This window comes from Xiphophorus maculatus, chromosome 18, assembly GCF_002775205.1.
Source record: "Xiphophorus maculatus strain JP 163 A chromosome 18, X_maculatus-5.0-male, whole genome shotgun sequence".
Classification (NCBI taxonomy): Eukaryota; Metazoa; Chordata; class Actinopteri; order Cyprinodontiformes; family Poeciliidae; genus Xiphophorus; species Xiphophorus maculatus.
Window position 1 is genome coordinate 25,894,088 of NC_036460.1, and position 20,064 is coordinate 25,914,151.

Consider the following 20,064-nt stretch of genomic DNA (forward strand, 5'->3'; position numbering starts at 1 on the left):
AGCAAGACGTAATTCAAACATGGGAACAGAATGCACACGACTTCTGATTGAATTCATAACTTCAGGGATCTGCTGTGCAGTGCAACATGACTATGGCTAACTAAAGCTAACGAAATAACTAAAACTGAAATTGAGAAAACATCTTTGTCAACTGAAGGAAATAAAAAAGACTGCAGCTTTGTGGAAATGGGCGGAGCTTTGTATGAGTAAGTGTTTTAGGCACCCCTGTATGGTTGCCACGGGAGATTCAAGGATTTATCAAACGTGCACGAAAGAATCAAAGCGACACTCATTGTTTTTGATGAAGGATTAACATTGTAACATGACATAATATTCCCTTTTTAGATAAACTCTATATCAGTATTGAAAACACAAACAAAGTTAATCAGTGTTAACCAAAAAGCAGTTACAGTAAGTATATCTATTCATGAAAAAGGCTTAACTCTTAAAAATAAACAGCTATACAAAATGAAACTCATAAAGTTTAAAGCTATCCCTTCAAGTGTGGAACAATATAATGACCGTTCACATTCTCTCAAACTTGTCGTGGCTTCTGGGGTTGTTTGGTCATTTATAGTACGACCAACATCTCATTTAGCCAGCATGCAAAACTGAGTTCAATAACACATTTCTAAATGACTGCAATTTGTTTCGTTGCCATCACCATCCCAAGACTCACAGCCATGTGAACACAGAGCAGAAGCCGACGTGACGCCGAGAAGCACCCAGTTGTTTTCAGGTTGTGATTGGGTTTGATGTTCCATGATTATGATCTAGAAAAGCACTGAAAAACTGTAGTCTAAAATTCAGTAAATATTGGGCAGAACCAGAGCAGGTGAGCCAGCTTAATGACACTTCACGCAGAGAGGACATCAAGGAGATTCAATCACTTCTCATCTATTTTATGTAGTCATTATTTTCCTAAAATGCTTCCTATTAGCTATGTCCAATAATAAATTTTATTTGAATAGCACTTTTCTAAACACTCTTTGCAGCAATCAAGTAAAATTACAAACAGAAGTGCATTAAACAGTATCAGAAAAGAACATTTACAAACATAGCATATTCTTTAAAAAAAAAAAGATCAGATTTGGAAAACTTGAACAGCAATTTTTTAATTACCATATTTTATTTATTTATTTTTTAAAGGAGAAAAGCACAGGTCCCTTGGTGACCAAGCAAAGATAAGCATTTTAGATTTTAGAGTATAACGTATAATATACTAACAAGCAAAAATGTGCAAGACGGTCCAATTCTGCGGTATGTAGAAATTCAAATTGAAGCCGTGCTTTAAATGATGCTTACTGTGTTTTAACATGGTGGACTTTGGACAAGAAAAAAAAAGTGCATTGCAAAACATTGCAGGAAATCACTTGGGTGCTTATTCAGCCATAAAAAGTGACAAATAGAAAGTAATGACTAACACTTCCTGCACATGTTTTGCAAGAGGAAATTTCACAACTACAGGCAGTCAAAACTAGTCCTGGAGATAAATATATGGAAAGAGTGAGTGATTGACAACACATGGCAGATTCTGATCTTTAAATGGGTATCATGATTATATTAGGATCTTAGTTGTAAAAGAAAAGCATTAGACTAATTAGGACAGAATAAGATCTAATCGCTGGCAATAACACTTCAGAAAATTCTGGAAGAAGATGGAGCAAAAGAAAAAAGCTAACACTGATGGAAAAACCTGATGAAGCGTCCAGCTTCATTAGCCGTCGATCGCCAAACCTGAAAATTACGCAATACAAAATGCGCTTTTGGTGCTACCTTTCCAGAATTTCGTCGTGGCAAGGACGGAAATGGTGACGTTTTTAAATCTGCAAAGATTTGACAAGTCCTCTCCACCTCAGGATCATTGATGGTCGAAGAGACGTCTTGCTGAGAACAGTTCTTATTAAATCTGTAATCGTCCCTGTAGTTGTACTGAGGGTCAAATTGTGTGTTACGCACCAGAATGTACTTTTATTCTGAAATCTGAATCATCCTCACTGTCACGAGCCCAACGACAGCGGGATCATTAATGAACTTGCAGCCACTCACTTCCAAATGTTATCAAATTTATCTCCTTCCTCAAAATTCTGCACGCAAATACCTCAATACCACAGGTTTGCTGAGCTCATCATTCAAACTACTTCTCAGCGCTAACAAAGGTTGTAAAGGGCAAAATGAGAATCACTGTTGGAAGCTTCTTAAAGAGACAGAGGCCAATTTCAAGGCGTCAAATTAGGAAGTCAACTTTATTTAAAGTCATGTTTGATGTATACAGCTTTTACAATTGAAGGTAACATTGTTACTTGATTGTGCAGCACCATGTGCCTGGAAAATACATAAGTAAAAGGTTGTGAATACTTATGTAAATTGTGTTGGTCCCCCCCCACACACACACACATTGTCATAACGGCGTATTTGTGTGTAAAATTTTGAGGAAAGAAACTCATTTAATACAATTCGGAATAAGGCTGCAACATAAAATGTGAAAAAATTGAAGCACAGTGAATGCTCTCCTGACACTGGAGAAACTGGCTGACTAGTCATGTGTGAATTAGTAAGGGGATCAGCACACCTCATTGTGGCCTTTGTTTGCAATAGTTGTTTTCGCGTGTTGCACAAAGGCTGCTGTTGTACTGTCAGAAACTCACCTGCTTGTGGATCCAAATCCAACAGCAACCGCTTTGCCACAACCTGTTTTGGCAAGATTGAGCTAAATGCCCAGGTGAAACTAATAAACAAAATTCTTGTGAAGGTGTTCTTGCTCTCCGAGTAGATGAAGCCGGGTGGGGACTGCAGCATGTGGGGAGGGATTTTTCTCTTTAAGTGAAGTGGGCCGGGTCCAGGTTAGTGGGGATATTTAAGACTAAATGAAAATGTAAGAAGCTACATTTTGGTACCAAAAAATTCTACAAATTATCAGGTTATTTTGAGCGATTACAATAGTTGTACAATGTTAGTTTTTTAAGCTAATTTCTTTCTTGCTTATGGAACAACAACAGAAAATTTGAAATACCTCAACGGTTAGATAAAATCAGAAAAGAAAAAAAAAAAAATCAAAAATAGCAGTTATTGAAATTAAAACAAAAAGCAATAAAAAAAAACCACTGATCCTCACATTGACCTAAACTTTAATTGTATTAATCAAAAAGCAATGCAGCTACAGCAGCAGATGTTTTAAAAGCATCTGGGTAAAGGTCATTGTCGCATGAAGCAAAAACGAAATTGAGGTCAGGCAAATCAGTATTCCAGATCTTTGCTTTGAAAATGTCAATAGTGCTTGGTACAAAGAAGGATACAAAAGATTATTACTTAGCCAATCCAAAGACCAGACTCTGAGGAGTTATGTGGTCGTATCATGGCCTTCTGCACAGATAACATAACATTCGACAAGAGCCACGCTTGCAATACACTGAGATACTAAACTGGCATGACCTTCACAACCCTTGAACATTTCCATTTTTCATCACTTTACAAAACACAATTTATAATATATTTCATCTGGATTTTCTATAACAGACCAAGAGAAAGCAACGCATAATGCAGGCCAACCTTAAAAATACAAGCAGAGTTAAAATAGGCTATTAGATCAAAGCATATCCATGTGTTAAAATGGCCCAGTCAAAGTACAGGCCTACGAAGAATTTGTACCAAAACTTGTAAAATTGCTTTTCAGACTATCTCCATTCAAACCGTCAGATCTTGAGCTGTTTTTCAAAGTTGAATGAGCAAAAATGCCAAAGCTAATGAAAATGTGAAATACTCTAGCTGTAAATGCAGGTTATTGGCTCAGGGGAGTTGAATACGAACGCATGCCGAGCCTGTCGGATTCTATTTGCTCAAGAAAATAATAATTTTTTAAAAACTGTGTAGACATTCTGCACTGTACAATGGATTCTTACAAGCAGTTTGCAATAAAGTAGTTGAATAACCAGAATTGTGATTCTGTGTGTACATCATGTGGCAGCGACATTATCCAACTTTCACATTGTACTGACACTTGCAGCAGATTAGGGAGAAGGGTCTGTACTAATAAAGCACATTGTGAACTTTACGTATAATTTATGTTTTTTTAACATGGAAAATTCAAAATGCTGTCTTTGAAAGAAAGACCAAAAAATATACATATAATTTTACTGTATAACTTACTAAAAGTAACCGCGCACGTGAAGAAATCGTGGTTTCCACGGGTTTTTTGCAAATAATGATATTTTTGTTTCCAGACCCATTAACCCTGATGCACCAACATCCAGTATGAGTCACACAAATTGTTGACCTATGTGTAAAAATTGCCACCATCGCAGAGATGCAACAAGCCAAAGAAGAGACGGTTGCTGAAGGCAGGAGAAATTTCTTAAAGCGGCCTTTATCCTTCTGTGGTGCGAGTCATGACGAGCCTCAGGATGGGTTGTCGGTGAAGGAGAGCCGTTTGTTCACTGAATCAAAAGGTCTCTGGCTTCCAACCACAAATGATACCAGCCTTCTGAATGAGTGTATTGATCCTGCTTGCTTCCCTGGCACTGAAGTTGCACTCCCCGCCAATGCAGAAGCACAGCAAGAGATGCCACCTGCGACCTCGGAGTGCTGGGCTTCCCTCTGAGTGGTGTTCATTTAGTTTGCTTAAAGAAGAATGTTACCCCCAATGCTGTCGCACTGAAATGCAGAAGCGACTTATGAAGTTGTAGGTACGTACACCGCCAGATGTATTCATTCCCTTTTCACATTTTGTCACGTTGAAAACACAAACTTCAATGTATTCTGTTGGAATTTTATGTGACTTTAGTGCGTATGTGAAGAAGTGTTCAGTGTTTGTTCTAAGCAGAAAATCATTTGCTAATCAACTGAAAGGTTTGATTTTGGTAACATCTTACCAGAGCAATCCCTTCTACATATTGGATGTATTCCTCGCATGGCTTATGGTAAACTCTATGGGAAATTTGTGTGGTTTATTATTATTTTTTTCTTATCTTGCCTCTCCTGGGGAAGAAACGTCAATCAGTTGCAACCCAGGCAAGTCTTCTGTTTCATTTTTCTTGCTTATTTTTATATAATATTTTATTTGATGGCTTTTAATGACGCAGAACAACGAAGTCTATATTGGTGTTGAGGTTTTAAGAACTCTGGACGGCATTTGATTAACCTAAAGTTCAACATCTCAAACAGTCTATGCAGACTCATCAAACCTGAACAGTATCACTTTCACAGAGCACAGATTCTTTAAAACACAGAGAGATTGGTGAAGATATAACTCTTACTTTTAGAAAACACAAAAACTGAGAATTAAAGCTGTCAAGGCATTAAGAATACATTGGAAAACTGAAAGTTATAGAGAAACTGCCAAATTAAAACACTAATAGTAAAGTTATTGAAAATATGGTTTTGTAGAGTAATCTTTTTATATTTAACAGTGCAATAAATTGGCAGGTATTTCAAGGGGTGCAGAATAAAGCTTGCCCACATCATCATTCATACAAAAACCCTGACTGATTAATACTAATCCTACTGACAGATCCTTCCACATATGGAGTTTAGCTGGACTGCCTAGACTATAGGTCTGCTGTTGTGCGTTACTCGTTCCATTTTTAGATGATGAACTGAAATTAGAAACGTCTTTAGTGAGCAAAATTGTGTGCACAAACAAGGAATTTGACCTTGGTTTCACATGTATAATGTACGGACATTGAATATATTTATATGCACTTACAGAGGAAAAATATAAAGCACCCAGTGAGAGGTTGTGTGCATCAGAGACATCCTGGGAGAAGAAGCTGCCTCTGTGGAGACTGGGTTTTGCTAACAGCACTTGCTAATAGCGTTGAGCTAAAGGTAAAAGTCTAAGCAGTTTGTGTCCAGAATGTGTGGGGTCTGCAAAGATGCTGGTTGCCCATGCTGCTCTTTCTCTAACCCTAGACTTGAACAAGTCCTGTATAGAGGGAATGCCAGCCACAATTATCCACTCTGCAGACCTGATTGCTGTTGGAGTTTGGACCTGTACACAGGAAAGATTCAGTACAGAGTCTGGCAGTGTACAAGTTGACCAGCAGATCCTGTGGAAGGTTGTACTTGTCGAGATGCATCAGCAACTACAACCTTTACTATTCTACCGAGCAGTGTAAGGCTAACTCAGATCCCAATAAAGGGGTGGTTCCTAAATGTCTGAAGTGATCCACAGTGAGCATGATGTCATGGATGACGACGGGTGTTCGTTCTCAGTAAGTCTGAAATCATTTCCACAGTTTCGAGCGGATTAAGCTGCAGCTGGTTCAGACCACACCTGTGCCCTAGCTGTTCAACTTCCTGTCTGTAAGTGGAAGCATCATTGTTCTGGATCACGATGGTGGCATCTGCAAAACCTGAGACCAGAGCAGTGGGTAGAAGACACACACCTGAGGTCGACTGCACAGCTCTAGAGTGTTTTATAACCTAACCTGGACTTGAACCTCAACACAACTTTAACATTGACCTATGCTGTGTTTGGTCCCTATGGACAAGCCTTTCCAAAAGAGCTTCATTTATCCAGAGAATAAATCACACACAGGTGGACTATGCTAATTAGCTCATTTTTTTAAAGGTAGTTAGATGGATTGGATTTTATTGAGGGGAATTGGAATAAAAGGGGTGGTAAATAAAAATGGTTACCACTTTTTTGGATTTATTTGGCAACATTTTGGAAACCGTTTATCCCTTTGTGTTTGTGTTTAACATAAAATCCATACACTTAAGTTTATTTAGAATGAACCAGAACGTTCTGGTTCATTCTTTCACTTAGGCCTGTTGTGTTGCTTCCCAATGAGCTACATCCATTACTCAGATTGAGCACAGGCTTCATCCATCTAGGCTTGACAGATTGAGAATTTGGTTATTTCTCCCCCCCACATAGCTGATCTATGAACAGCCACACATTCTCCGCGGAGTGTTCTGCAGAATCGAGCCGTGCAGGTTCTGATTGTAGGCCTGCTGCTGGGTGGTGTTCATGAGAGCCAAGCAGAACAGACCCGCCATTTCCCGTTCTCAGAGGTCCTCTTTTTTTTTTTTCTCCTCCTTTTCACGGCGCTTTGACGCTGAGCAGCAGCGGGCAGTAGGAGGAGGGAGAACAGGGAGAGGAGGAGGAGCGGCGGCGACAACGACGACTTGCGGAGCGGCGGAGGCAGGGATCCGGTGTGCTACATCGGGATGAGAGCGAGACAGAGACCCGGGTCGAATGAGTCAGCGAAAGAAACCTCTCAGTCTTTTCTAAAATCCGAATGAATCGGGATTGACCCTGCCTGAAAAAAAAAAATCTAGTCTATATATTTTTTATATATATTTATTGTTGTCAGATTTCGATTTCCTTTATATTCCGCCCTCCCCTGGTCCGCGGCTGCCATAGCCTAGTTTTGATTTTTCTTTCCTCCGAGCGAGTGGGAAAAAGGGGGGGTCTTGAGAGGCTAAGGAGGAGGTGGATATCAAATTTCATTTTTTTAAACAGCTGGGGAAACGAAAATCTAACTTCGGAGACTAAAGCCGTTCGGGCTTCACGTTTTTTTTTTTTGAGTCTTTTGTTTCATTGAGTAAAGCGAAGATGTCGGGACAGAGCATTACGGACCGGATAACGGCAGCCCAGCACAGTGTAACGGGATCCGCGGTGTCGAAAACAGTATGCAAGGCCACCACGCACGAAATTATGGGCCCAAAGAAGAAACATTTGGATTGTGAGTATGTCTGCACTGTTCGCTCCTGGTTGAAAGTTAAAACCACGGCGTAGCTGCTCCCAAATGAAACCGGGCTCAGTTATGGCGATGGTGGAAGCTAGGAGAAGGCCTCAAAGCCTCACCGGAGGCTACATGCTAGCAGATGCTGCTCATGACAGGGGGATTATAATGTTTTCACGGCGACCACATGCCTTGTTGATATTCTAATAATGGGTGTTTAATTTGTCTTGATCCTATAGTATGTTGTATTAACGCTTCAGTAGTGTTTTCTACTCCTTTCATTACGTTAGTTGTCATATTAGCTTATCAGGCTACCTGGTTCTGTCTGCGATACTTGACACATAGCTTGAACGTGTGTCGTGGTGCTTTGTACATTACAAAGCACTACGTTGTTTCTACGGGTCTTAAAATATCAAAATTCCCGATTTGGGTGCATTATATGTTTTAAAAATTGAAAATGAGTGATTGATACAGCTCCTAAGATGGAGTTGGCATACAAATTGTTACTTGAGTAAATGACTATTTCACTGCTTTCAAGGGTTAGTGTTATTTTTATGACAGGTGTCTGTCAAAGTAAATGATTTCATTTAAAAGCTCATTCAAAATAATGTAATGTGATATAAAGATTATGTGTGTAGGTTAGAGATTATGAAAAGTATAGCATTTTAAAGTCCAACATTCTCAGGTCATTTCTCTGAAACTAAAAGTTGCGACCTGAAACCAGGGCTATAATAATGTTAACCAAGTTAACATTATTACCTCCTGTTGCAAGTTTTGGGGGCTTAAGGGGAAATTTAATTTACACAGTAAGAAATGCCCAAGTTGTCCACATTTTAGAGAGCATAGTCCGAAAGTTATACCATTAGTCATCCTTTGAGCTATTTTCAGAACTTTTGCTCTTGTTTGCGTTCTATAAAACATTTTGTGCACATTGTACTTATTTTGGAAAACATTAAGAAGTAATAATAACTTATTTCCTAGGATTGTTTGAGCTTGGGTCTTTTATATCTGGATTATAGGCCTGGCTATGCATGAATTCAGTTTTAAAGTAGAGTAATTGTTATAGTTTAGAGCAACTAATTAGATTGTACTTATTTTGTACTAATCTCAGCACTTTTGTTGAATTTCTACAAATTTACTGTAATAGTAAGAGCTTTCCCAAGGTTGTTGGTGACATTGAGCAGAATATATTGGTCTCCCAACAGCTCATATCTCCACTGAACTTCCTTTTCTGATCTTTACAATTTTTTTGCTTTTGTTTTTCTGAGCTGTACGCCCCCTTTGCATAAAACTCAAGATGTATCAAAATGCTTTGAATAATTTGGGTGTTTTGGATACTACTGTAAAATGTTCAGCAATACCTTTTTCAATTGGATAAATATTTGCTTAATTGCTTTCGATATGCATGCTAGCAAAATTTTGAAAATAGCTCTATATCTGAACATATTAGTGTTTCTGGAACACTATTGATTTTAAGGAATGTGAAATTTAGCAAAGTTAAAAATTAAGAGAGCTTGGAATTCTGAAATTCGTCATTGTTTTTCTTTTTTTTTCCCCCTCTCAATTTACATTGAAACCGTTTTTGTCAATGGTCAGAAAAAATGTAACTAGATTTAAGGAATACCTTTGATCAGCTTTTGTACAAGTCAAGCCATAACTGGATCATTTTAAACAGGTTTCAGACTATCAAAATACAAATGTATGAATTTTAGAGCTAACATTGGATTAGTGAAAGTGCACAAAATGTTAATTTTGGTGAATTCCTTTGCTTAGTTGACGTTCTGCTTGAAAATTATAATATACAGATGGATCCAACTGTATTGTTATCCAATTTTATGATTAGCGTATAAGCATTTATCAGTAAGTCAGTAAAAAAGGTAAAATGCAGCCTCACCATATAATTGAGTACTATTCTGTATTTCTTGTAAAACACACTAATTGGAGCAGAAATATGTGTGAAAGGAGAATGTTTTGATGATTCAATGTCACCATCTTAATTTTTTTTATATATATAAAATATAATATTAGAGTAACAGTTTATAAATGTAATTTCCCCTCATTTGCCAATTTGTGTTCAGTTTAGGTTGTTTTGTACCTGACATTTTCAGTCAGTTCTAGGAGGATGACGGGGATATAAGTTGGTGAATATAGTGGGGGCCTGATGGGGAGCAAAGGTTTTGGTTGTCATACATTTTCCCTACTTTATGAAATGCTAATAGAGTACATCTCTCTTAGCATGGTATTTCTATGTTTTTTATAGATTAATTTTCTTAATTGTCAACTTTTATACCATTTCCTTTTGTAAATAAAATGTTCCACACTGGTTCAATGACAAAAATTAGTTGTCTTCCCTTTGGGACAAACTTTTTAACTATGCATTGAATGATTTGTTCTTTCTCAAGTAAGTGCAATGCTGGTAAAACATTGTTAAAGGCTTTATGGGGGAACTTTGTTGTGATGACTTCCTGAATGCAGAGTGTCAGAAAGAGCAAGAGCTTCTTAAAGAGACAGGGGCTCAATTTTATGGCACTAAATTGCATAGTCAAATTTCTTTAAAGTCACGGTTAATACATACAGCATTAAAGTAACATTGTAAGTTGATTTTGCAGTGAAATTGCACAATATGGCTGAAGAATACATAATACTGCCCCTTTCAAATAAGAGGATGTTATGTCAACAACAACTTTGACACAATAAAGAAGTTGACTTTAAATGCAAAGCAACATTTAATCAAATACCTGATTTTCCGTCTTATGTTGATGCCTCGCCTAGACATTTTATTTCATTTTGTGCACAATCACTTTTTGTCTTTATGATGTTTCAAGCTAGTGTACTGTTAGATATTTGTGCTTGATTTTTAAACCATCGAAAAAATAAAAAAACAATATAGGAATTGTGGAGCAAACCATTACTTTGAGTGAATTTTTACATAAAAACAGAACAAAAATCCACAGACCTGGAATGTATGTCTGATACATGCACTGCTGTGTGGGTAATGCGATACAAGCTGTGGTTTTCTGCTTCAGAAACATGGAGGTGACTGTAAGGACACAGACTGTGGCCCAGGGTTGTGGAAGGCTCTTCCTTTCTCACGTGAATCACGGAAGAGGCGGCCTCTGCTCGGCACAAGAGCAATTGTTCAATTTTCTGCATATCGACGGTTGCTTGCAAACGCAATGGCGGCAATAAAGGTGGTTTTTGTTGGCGCTCCAGTGTGATGGGTGAAGTTCAGTCACAATAAACCCTGTGTGTTGTCAGACTGCGAACTCATCACAGCGCTTTGTGGACTGAAACGGCTGAAAGTGGCTCTCTGAGCTGGTTATAATAAGTTATTGTGTTGCATGATGCAGGTTTTGCACGCGTGTTGTCGCTGAGGTTGCTCCCTAATTGTGAGATGAGTGAATGTTGTCAGACTGCTAGCTTATTCTAAGGCAGCTAGTAGCTATTTTTTTTTTTTATTATGTTAACATATTATTGGTTTTTGGTTGTTTGTGGTGGCAAACAGGAGGATCTTATGAAAAGTTTAAAAGGTTCTTTTGTGTCTGTGAAGGAAACCCAGTCGTCTTCCTGTTACATAAGGGAAGAAATGCATGTCATCATGCTGTGAATAGGTGTGCCACTAAAAGTAGATAAGTGTAGTTACTTATGAAGAGCATAAAAAATGGTATATGTTATAAGTTTTTATTTTCCATAGGCCTGTTGCAATAAGTGATCAATCAATTAATCGCATGATAAATCAAAAACTCAATAATTTCCATGATTTATAATTTTTGTCTTTTATCTCAAACTTCCTACCAAAAACTGGTTGACAAAAGTCTTCAGTCTGGTGCAACGGTATCAACTAGCCTTTTTTTTTCTTCTTCTTTGTTTTTTAAGGACAATTTTGTTCAGAGAATTCATTATTCATTTTATTTATTTTGTATATTTTTAAAATGTCTTGCAGGTCCAGTGTCAAATGTTCATTAGCATTTCAAGTTCATTGATCTTTGAGAATGTGTTCTTGCATTGTTATGCCGTTATCATTATGTTACTGAAAGATTTTCTCAAAACAACAACATCATCGTTTACCGCAATAACTTTCGGGAAGATTTGTCGCTCAGCAGAATGTGTTATCCTGACGGGTGTAATTTTCTTCTGTCAATACTTGAGTTAAAAACACCTGCAGCTGTTGCGTAATCTAAAATTGAGCAAAGGTAGCTTCAAACGACTTTCAGATATTTTGTGTTGCTAATGCAAAATCGAGAAAGTAAATTAAGTAAGCTGTAATTTTTGGTTGTTTCTAAATAAATTTGACTTCACATTCTAAAGTTTGAGGGTTCATTGTTAATTTTTCCCCCACAAAAGATAAGAAATTGATAAACCACACATTTTTAAAATAGGTTTCAAAGTCATAATATAAATATAAAGTCATAATTTCTTATCACTTGACTTGAATATTAACTTGTTATATAACAGCAGCCGGTCAGAGTTCTCAATTTCTTTGAGGACAATTGTTATGTGTTAAATTGGAAATAAGAACACTGGATTTTAAAAAAAAAAGTTTCTTTATTTTTTTATTATTATTTTTTGAACACCAAACCGTCTCTGTTTGTAATCTTTGTTATTCATCACTTATGGAATATTATTTCAGTTCATAATGTGCTCTGAGTACTTCCTGGTAGAGCTGAAGGTTAGAATAAAAGCAGTTAGAATAGAATTGTGTCCAATATTTTACCATATACATTATTTTACTTTTTACAGAGTTTTGTCTAATAAAGAATGCTTTGTTATAAAGTTCATATTCACTGAACTACTTACTGTAATTATTATATTTCTATTTGTTTATGGAGTCAATTTCTAATTAGTTTTAGTTTTTACAATTTAGCAATGAAATGCTGTTAAATTGCGTTACATTGTTTTCCTAAAGTTTATAATTGCCAATTATGTTGGATTGTGAGACGAAAATGCATTGATGTATCCACAAATCAGACTGTTGGATGCCACAATAACCAATTATACTGGACGATAAACTGTCCCAGAAATTACTGCAATAAACAATAATGTTGTTTTTAAGACCATGTTTTAAGTGATGTATTGATAATGGCATAATAATGCAGGGTTTTCTCGTCAAATACTAATAAACTTTTAACTTTGTAAAGAACGCTTCACACTTGGAGCTGGAAGATATATTAAATATCCTAAATAAAACCCACACAACCAAAAACAATAAATAAAACGGAAATAAAAACCACACACAAACCGAAACCACAAATAAAATGCATTATGTCTACGCAAACAAAAAATATTAAATTATCAAGCTTATTTTAATTTAAAGTGCGATTAATTTCTTAAGTCTTAGTTGGATTTACTGTGGCACGCATTCTAAAAGACTTTCATGTAGAAGAAATCAAGCCAGCTCTAATGGGGAAAGATGGGGCGTTACTTTAACGTTTCAGAAATGATCATAACTTTATCATTCATCTTCCTACAAGTTAGCAAGTGAACTGAAACAAATTTGTTGAGACCTTGACTAAAAAAAATCCTTTTCACATAGAAACTTTCTGATAAAATGCTAAACATTTGCTAATTCTACATCTATTAATAAACTGATGTGTGAAAAAATAATTCTGATAGTTTTGATAAATTTCCACTCAGTAATTTTGGGACGATATTTGCATACCAGTCATATTTTCATTTAGCATCGTTGTGCTTTACCTTTGTGGTTTTTGTTGTCTACCTTTTGAGATTATGGTAAATTTATAGTTTGAGGTTATAACAATAACAATTTGGAACTATGTAGACTTAAAGTCTTGAATATAAACTTTATTAAAGGTCATCTAGAGTTAAAAGGGGGTAAACTTGTATAAGTGTGATAAATCAGTGTAATATCAGCCTCCCTGGTTATGGTGAGGCAGAGCTAAAACAAAGCAAAGACGATTTGTGTCAACCAAGGACAAGTGAACCTACATACATATCATGTTGCAGTTCTTCAACATGATATGGATAATGGTTGTTTTTTTTATCTGTTTTTGGATATAGGTATTTGGAGCATGTTGTTCGTTTTACTTATTTTTATGTAAATCCAGTTGCACAGTATTATCTGTAAAGGCCAAAGAGAGGCAGCACAATGTCAACGGAGAAAAACAGATTTGGAGAAAATGACTTACTTTGAGTTTTATGAATCATTTGAAGATTTAATTTGTGAAAAATCTGGAATTAAAAAAAAAAAAAAAAAATCCACCAACGATCTCCTTGAGTTTCCGTAGTTCACAGTGATGTCAGCGCACGCCAATGCTGCCCTTAGGTTTGACCAGCGTGTTTTATAGCTTCTGTTTATTCGGACTTCGAATTCAGTTCAACTCCATGACAAAAAATTGGGGCCAGGCTAAGATAGATTTTTAAAAATATTATTATGAGAATAAATTCTCATGACAATGTCAAAATATTGAAAATTAAGTCTTAATATTACAAGAATAATGTTGTAATATTAGAGGATGAAGTAGTAACTTTATGAGACTGCAAAAGGTAAAAATGTATGTACGTATATTCAGGCCTTTTTCTTATTAAAATAACCTATTTTCTCATAATTTTAAGACATTCTTCTGGTAAGATTACATCTTTATTCTGCTGAAGGAATAATTAATATGAAAACCACTTTTTGAAAATGTTTTCTGTTGTGTAGTTCCTTTCTTTCTTTCTTTTTATTTTTTAGAAAAGAAAGCGAGGGAAAAAAAATCAACTTAATATTGGACCTTGTATAAAAAGAATTATACCATATCATCCAGCCCTATTACATACAGTAGCGTTTAGTCCTAGAAACAGGTGTCATATCAATGATTTACAAGAACAAAAAGCTCTCTAATTAATGAGCTGTATTTCCTACTCAAGGTATCGTAACATAAACAGTCACTTAAAAAGTTTGGTTAAGTCACAATCCATTAATAAATAAATGGTTTCCAAAGGGCTGAGTAACATGTTATTCCATTATGTAGGACAAATAAAAATCAGTGTTTGTGTTTTCTGTAAAAGCATACTTATCTAGAGGCAGACGTATGCATGCAAGTTATATTTTAACAATCCAGATATGCAGAGATTGAACGCGCAAGTTAACCCACATAGATTAAACGGTCACCAAATGGATAAACCAGCAGCACAACTCGATTTCTAATCTTGCGAAAGTGGTCCCAAAGTTTTTAAAACCGCTCCCAACTAAAACATACAAACTCTTAAACTCTGCGGAAGCAGGTAGAGGCTGAGCACTGGCCAAAGTTTGATTTAAACCGAGGAGCTGGCTGAGGAAATCATTAATCAAACGGGCTGCGAATCAGACGCAAAGGAACATGATGTCAGCTGCTGTCTCCTGACAAAGCCACCATAACCTGAGCTGTGCATGATTACTGCTGCCAGGCCAAAGGTTAACGTTACGAAGATGTTGTATAATTCACCCTAGCTGAGTGTTATTCTGACACCTTAAACACACCATCATCATGTGTGTTTTACAGATCCACTACGGTACTTTACATAACAAAACAGTCTTCTGCATTATGAGTGGACATTTTTAACGGAGCGACTCCTTGAATGGATCTGACCTGTACGAAATATTCGACCTTGTTGTGGCGTCATATGGCTGTTACATGAATTCATTTGAGTCTTGTGGATTGATTCATTTTGAAATTATTCCCCCCCTTCCTCCTCCCGGCTCTTCTCGTCTTCGTCAACCTCTTCTTCTGGGCGGTTCAGCCAGCCATGCTAACCACAGCTACCGCTGCTTCTCTGGAAGGTTATTCTGTCCTAGTTGTAGTACCCCCCTCCCCTGCCCTCCCCCTTTGAAAAAGTCAAATATAGGACAGAAAGGGAGGCCCATATACTCGGTCGGTCTGATTGCTGCCGTGAATGGCAGGGTCATCTGCGCAGCTGGGGCCCGGCTGTTCAAACTATGATCATTAAAGCAAAGTACGAGCAAAGGAAGTGGGGCAGAACATGAGCGGTTAATGTCCTAATGCAGTGCACTCACTGGTGCCCTGGCCAGGCGGTGCGTCTTCACCATTAACAATCAGACTGGGCATTAACGGCTTCAGATGCAGGGCTGCGTGACTGCTTTCACACATGATTTTCCGTTTCATTGTACTGCAGAAAATGTGCTCATTTAACTGCCCCCACCCCCATTTCTTTTCTTTTTCTTTTTTTTTCAAATATTTTTACTAAAGCCAATCAAACAAATTACAACATATAATTCTTGTTGTTAAATCTCAGTTTTCAGGTCAATTTTCCATCATTGTAAGCATATTAACAGTACTGAAAGTCATTTCTGTTTCTCTGATCAGGGATTTTTTTTTTCTTGCTCATGTTCCAATAAACAGCTGATTGACATCGAACTTTAGAGATACAAAAGATGGCTTGAACTCACAAATCAGTTTTGCACTTTTATTTGACAGTCTTGAAGACTTCATATTTTGACCAACTTTGTCTCCGTCTGAGTCAGAAGTAAGCAGCGTTTTTGTTGGGTTTAAATAGAAACGTCCTGAAATGGGTGTAAAACAGTCATTGGAGACTTGATTAGATAAAATTCCTGGCCTCAGCCCTGGGATCCACCCTTTTCTTGTTTTATAGGAAGGGTGGAGCCTCTATCTACACTCAACATTTTCAACAAGTCAAAAGTAAACGCTACTCACTTCAAAAGAGAACCGAGTAGCTGATGCCATCATGTAAAGTTCACATTATCCGCAATACAAATGGAAACCTCTAGGCATTAAATAAGGGTTTGCAGACTGACATTTAATGTGTTGCGGGCCAAATGTCTAAGGAAATGTTAAATTCCAACATGTTTTATTTAATTTAATGGAAACCAGAGAAAACGGGAAGTACTGGCCTGTAAACAAGTTGACTGATAATTAATCTGTACTGATCATAGAAATGATTGATTAACAAAAAATATGTTCATGTGAATCATGTGTAAAGTTAACTAGGACCATTAGTCAGTTTTCCACATTATTTTATTGATTTCAAAACATTTCTTATTTTTATTAAAAGTATAGGTGCTGCTTCCTAAACCAGCTTCCTAATTAAACTGATGGATTTAACAAATCTGATCATACCGGTTTAAAAAAAAAAAAAAAGCTAAGGAGTAGTAATTTTGGTCGTTGTCAAGTAAAACAATCGGTTGAGTTGTCTCTGAATACATATTTATAAGTCACATATTTTTTTACACTAAAGACTGCACAATATAAAAAAAATGAATATTGTTTCCATGATTATTTTAATGACCATTTCATCTGGGTATATCCTCAAATTATGACAAGAAAACAACTTAGTTGAAGTTTCTTTAAGAATTTTACCTGAACATTTCAAACCCTCATAAAACATTTTCTGCGGCATTAAACTATCACATCACGTAATGGCAAAGAGAACCTGGATAATTAGCAAATATCTTTGAAATTGTCATCACAATAAATTTGTTTCAAAGGCTTGTCGGCATAGAAAACGTGTCATTTGAGGCAGCAGATTATACTATTATTATTATCCTCTGGTAATAATCCTATCAAATAGGCTTGGTTGAAGTTTTTTTTATATGACAACAGCCGAGTTGTTTTATGCAGTTTTTATGACTTAAAAAAATTGAACCCATAATGTGATCAATCAGGGGTTTTTTGGGTCCCATTGAACACAGTAGAGAAAAAAAATAATTTTTAAACAAATATGCAAAATTGTTGACTGTCTCTGTAGAAACAGAAATACATGAGAATATGAGGATGAAACCTTCAGGGTTTCCATGTGTTTGCGTGTGTTTGGTAATAATTGCAATTTTGAATTGTTTCCAGATTTGATCCACTGCACCAACGAGATGAACGTGAACATTCCCCAACTGGCCGACTCCTTATTCGAGAGGACCACCAACACCAGCTGGGTGGTGGTGTTCAAGTCGCTCATCACCACACACCACCTCATGGTGTACGGCAACGAGGTGAAATATTCGCTCGCATCATCGCCGTCACACAGTTCCCCAGAGTTCCCACTTTAACCATTCTTCTCCTCTCGCAGCGTTTTATCCAGTACTTGGCTTCAAGGAATACACTTTTCAACCTCAGCAATTTTTTGGACAAAAGCGGCCTACAAGGTAATGCTTCGAAAGAAAGGCGTTGAATATATTTTTCTTTAAAAAAAGAAGAATTAAAACTAATGTTTTTTTCTGCGGCGTGACGTTGCAGGCTACGACATGTCTACGTTCATCAGAAGGTATAGTCGGTACCTGAACGAAAAAGCCGTCTCCTACAGACAGGTCGCCTTCGACTTCACAAAAGTTAAACGAGGGTAAGACTGAACAAGCTGGGATTCTCTCCTCTGTTTACTGCAGTAATACAATCTTGTTCTTCATAGTTGCAGAGATAAATTGGCCAATTACTAAACCAACTTTTGTTTCTATTTCTTAAAATTCTGTCTTTTTTTTTGTTTGACCAACTATCCACCTCCAAGTAATTTGTCGACTGTGACAATTTAGTAACTTGAAGATCAGAACACAAGTCTTATTTTTTACGCATTTTAAGTGTCAGTCAGATATTGGTTGATTCTATCCATCCATCCACCCATCTTCCAACACCCTTGTCCCTAGTGGGGTCAGGAGGTGCTGGTGTCTATCTCCAGCGAACGTTCCGGGCGAGAGGCAGGGTCACCCTGGACAGGTCACCAGTCTGTCGCAGGACACAGAGACAGACAGGACAAACAACCATACACACACACACACACACACTCACCCCTAGGGAGAATTTAGAGAAACCAATTAACCTAACAGTCATGTTTTTGGACTGTGGGAGGAAGCCAGAGTGCCTGGAGAGGGCCCACGCATGAACAGGGAGAACATGCAAACTCCTTGCAGAAAGACCCCGGGCTGGGAATCAAACCCAGGATCTTCTTGCTGCAAGGCAATAGTGCTATCAACTACGCCTCTGTGCAGCCCTGGTTAATTCTAATCTTTTTTTATTATCAAGGGGAAGTACCTCAGCTTGTTATCAGTGCTTGCTTACGAAAAGTGAACCAGGAAAGGCCTACATCGCACGCAGATGCAAATTTAGTCCTTTGCCTGCCTCTACTCAGACAGAGGCTGTGATGAGAAACTGAAACAGAAAATTAAGGAAGATCAGAAAACCATATTACCAGCATTTGTTAAATGTTTAAAATATATTAAATTTACTGTTTACTGCTGCATGTTTGTAGATCTGGTTTTAACAACAATGATAAAGTTATGAAAAATAAAATCCATGTTTTTCCCTGGAATCACTTTATTCAGTCTTTTGAACACAAATATTACATATACAAGGGATGTTAATCAACATACAATATTATACCGATTTGTTTAGATGATAAGATGTTTCTCTCAGTTTGCTACAATAGGATTTTGTTTAAATTGTGATGGCTATGATGTCATATATGCCAATACAGTCCAGTCATTTTCGTACATCTTTCACAATTTACAAAAATAACTCGAATGTGATTTGAATGTCTTTATTTCTAACTTATTTCAGACATCAACTGTGTTTCCCCCAGTTGTTCTGAAAAAATAATCACTGATTAATCATTTCAAGATCAGACAGTGGCAAGAATCTTCAGGATCCAATCACTTCAAAGATAATGGTCCCCTTTTGAAAATGCAAAAATGTTTTAAGTGTTATACATTTGTATATAGATTTAGAAAATTCACAAAAAAGTAGAATAATCTGCATTAACTTAAATTAGTATTGTTATCTTCCTTAATTTTATTTATTTTTTTTATTTTTTGCCTAAAATATTTTTTCTAAAGACAGAGGTGGTGATTTATTTTTTTATTGTTGCCAAAATCACTTTCTCATTAAATAGCAAAACAGAACCACAGTAAGTTCTTGCAGGAAAAATAATGTATTTATTTTAATAAACTATACATTTCTAAATAAAATGTCACAAGCCCATGTCACTAAAATTTTGTGCCTACGCTGCGTCTCTCTCTTTGCCCATTTCCTAATTATAATAACTAAAAGCCATTTGAGGTTTTGGTGTTTTCATTGGAGAAACGGCATGTTCAAATATGCTAGTTTGACTTAAGAGACACATTATTTCCAATGTTTTCTTTAAATTCGTCTGACATTCTAGACTATTTGTTGCCTCATTAAGTAACCATGACTCTACATGTCCAAACAGAGTCGACGGTGTAATGAGGACTATGAACACAGAGAAGCTGCTCAAGACTATACCCATTATTCAGAACCAGATGGACGCCCTCCTCGACTTTAACGTGAGTTTCCGCTAAAGCCTCGTTCGGCTGAAGTTTATAGGCTACGTTGTGTTTTCTAAACTCACATTTCACACGGTTTGTGCCTCAGCAAATGGCAGCGCAGTGTCTTATAATAGAAATAGTCGTGGCTGACTGCCT

General features: G+C 36.8%; 1 protein-coding gene across 7 annotated transcripts in view; it reads left to right on the forward strand.

The window, feature by feature from the left end:
• The first annotated feature begins 6,961 nt into the window (after positions 1 to 6,961).
• picalm (phosphatidylinositol binding clathrin assembly protein) overlaps positions 6,962 to 20,064 on the forward strand; it is a 29,730-nt gene continuing 16,627 nt past the window's right edge. For 2 of the 7 annotated variants that reach the window (XM_023351170.1, XM_023351167.1), the window contains exons 1-5: positions 6,964 to 7,688; positions 17,486 to 17,628; positions 17,706 to 17,781; positions 17,873 to 17,975; positions 19,833 to 19,926. In XM_023351170.1, coding sequence (XP_023206938.1) covers positions 7,559 to 7,688; positions 17,486 to 17,628; positions 17,706 to 17,781; positions 17,873 to 17,975; positions 19,833 to 19,926 — 546 coding nt within the window. In that variant the 5' untranslated portion in view covers positions 6,964 to 7,558. Of the gene's footprint in view, positions 7,689 to 17,485; positions 17,629 to 17,705; positions 17,782 to 17,872; positions 17,976 to 19,832; positions 19,927 to 20,064 lie in introns of all 7 variants that reach the window. The other 5 variants (XM_023351169.1, XM_005800906.2, XM_005800907.2 and 2 more) reach the window with 5 other exon arrangements.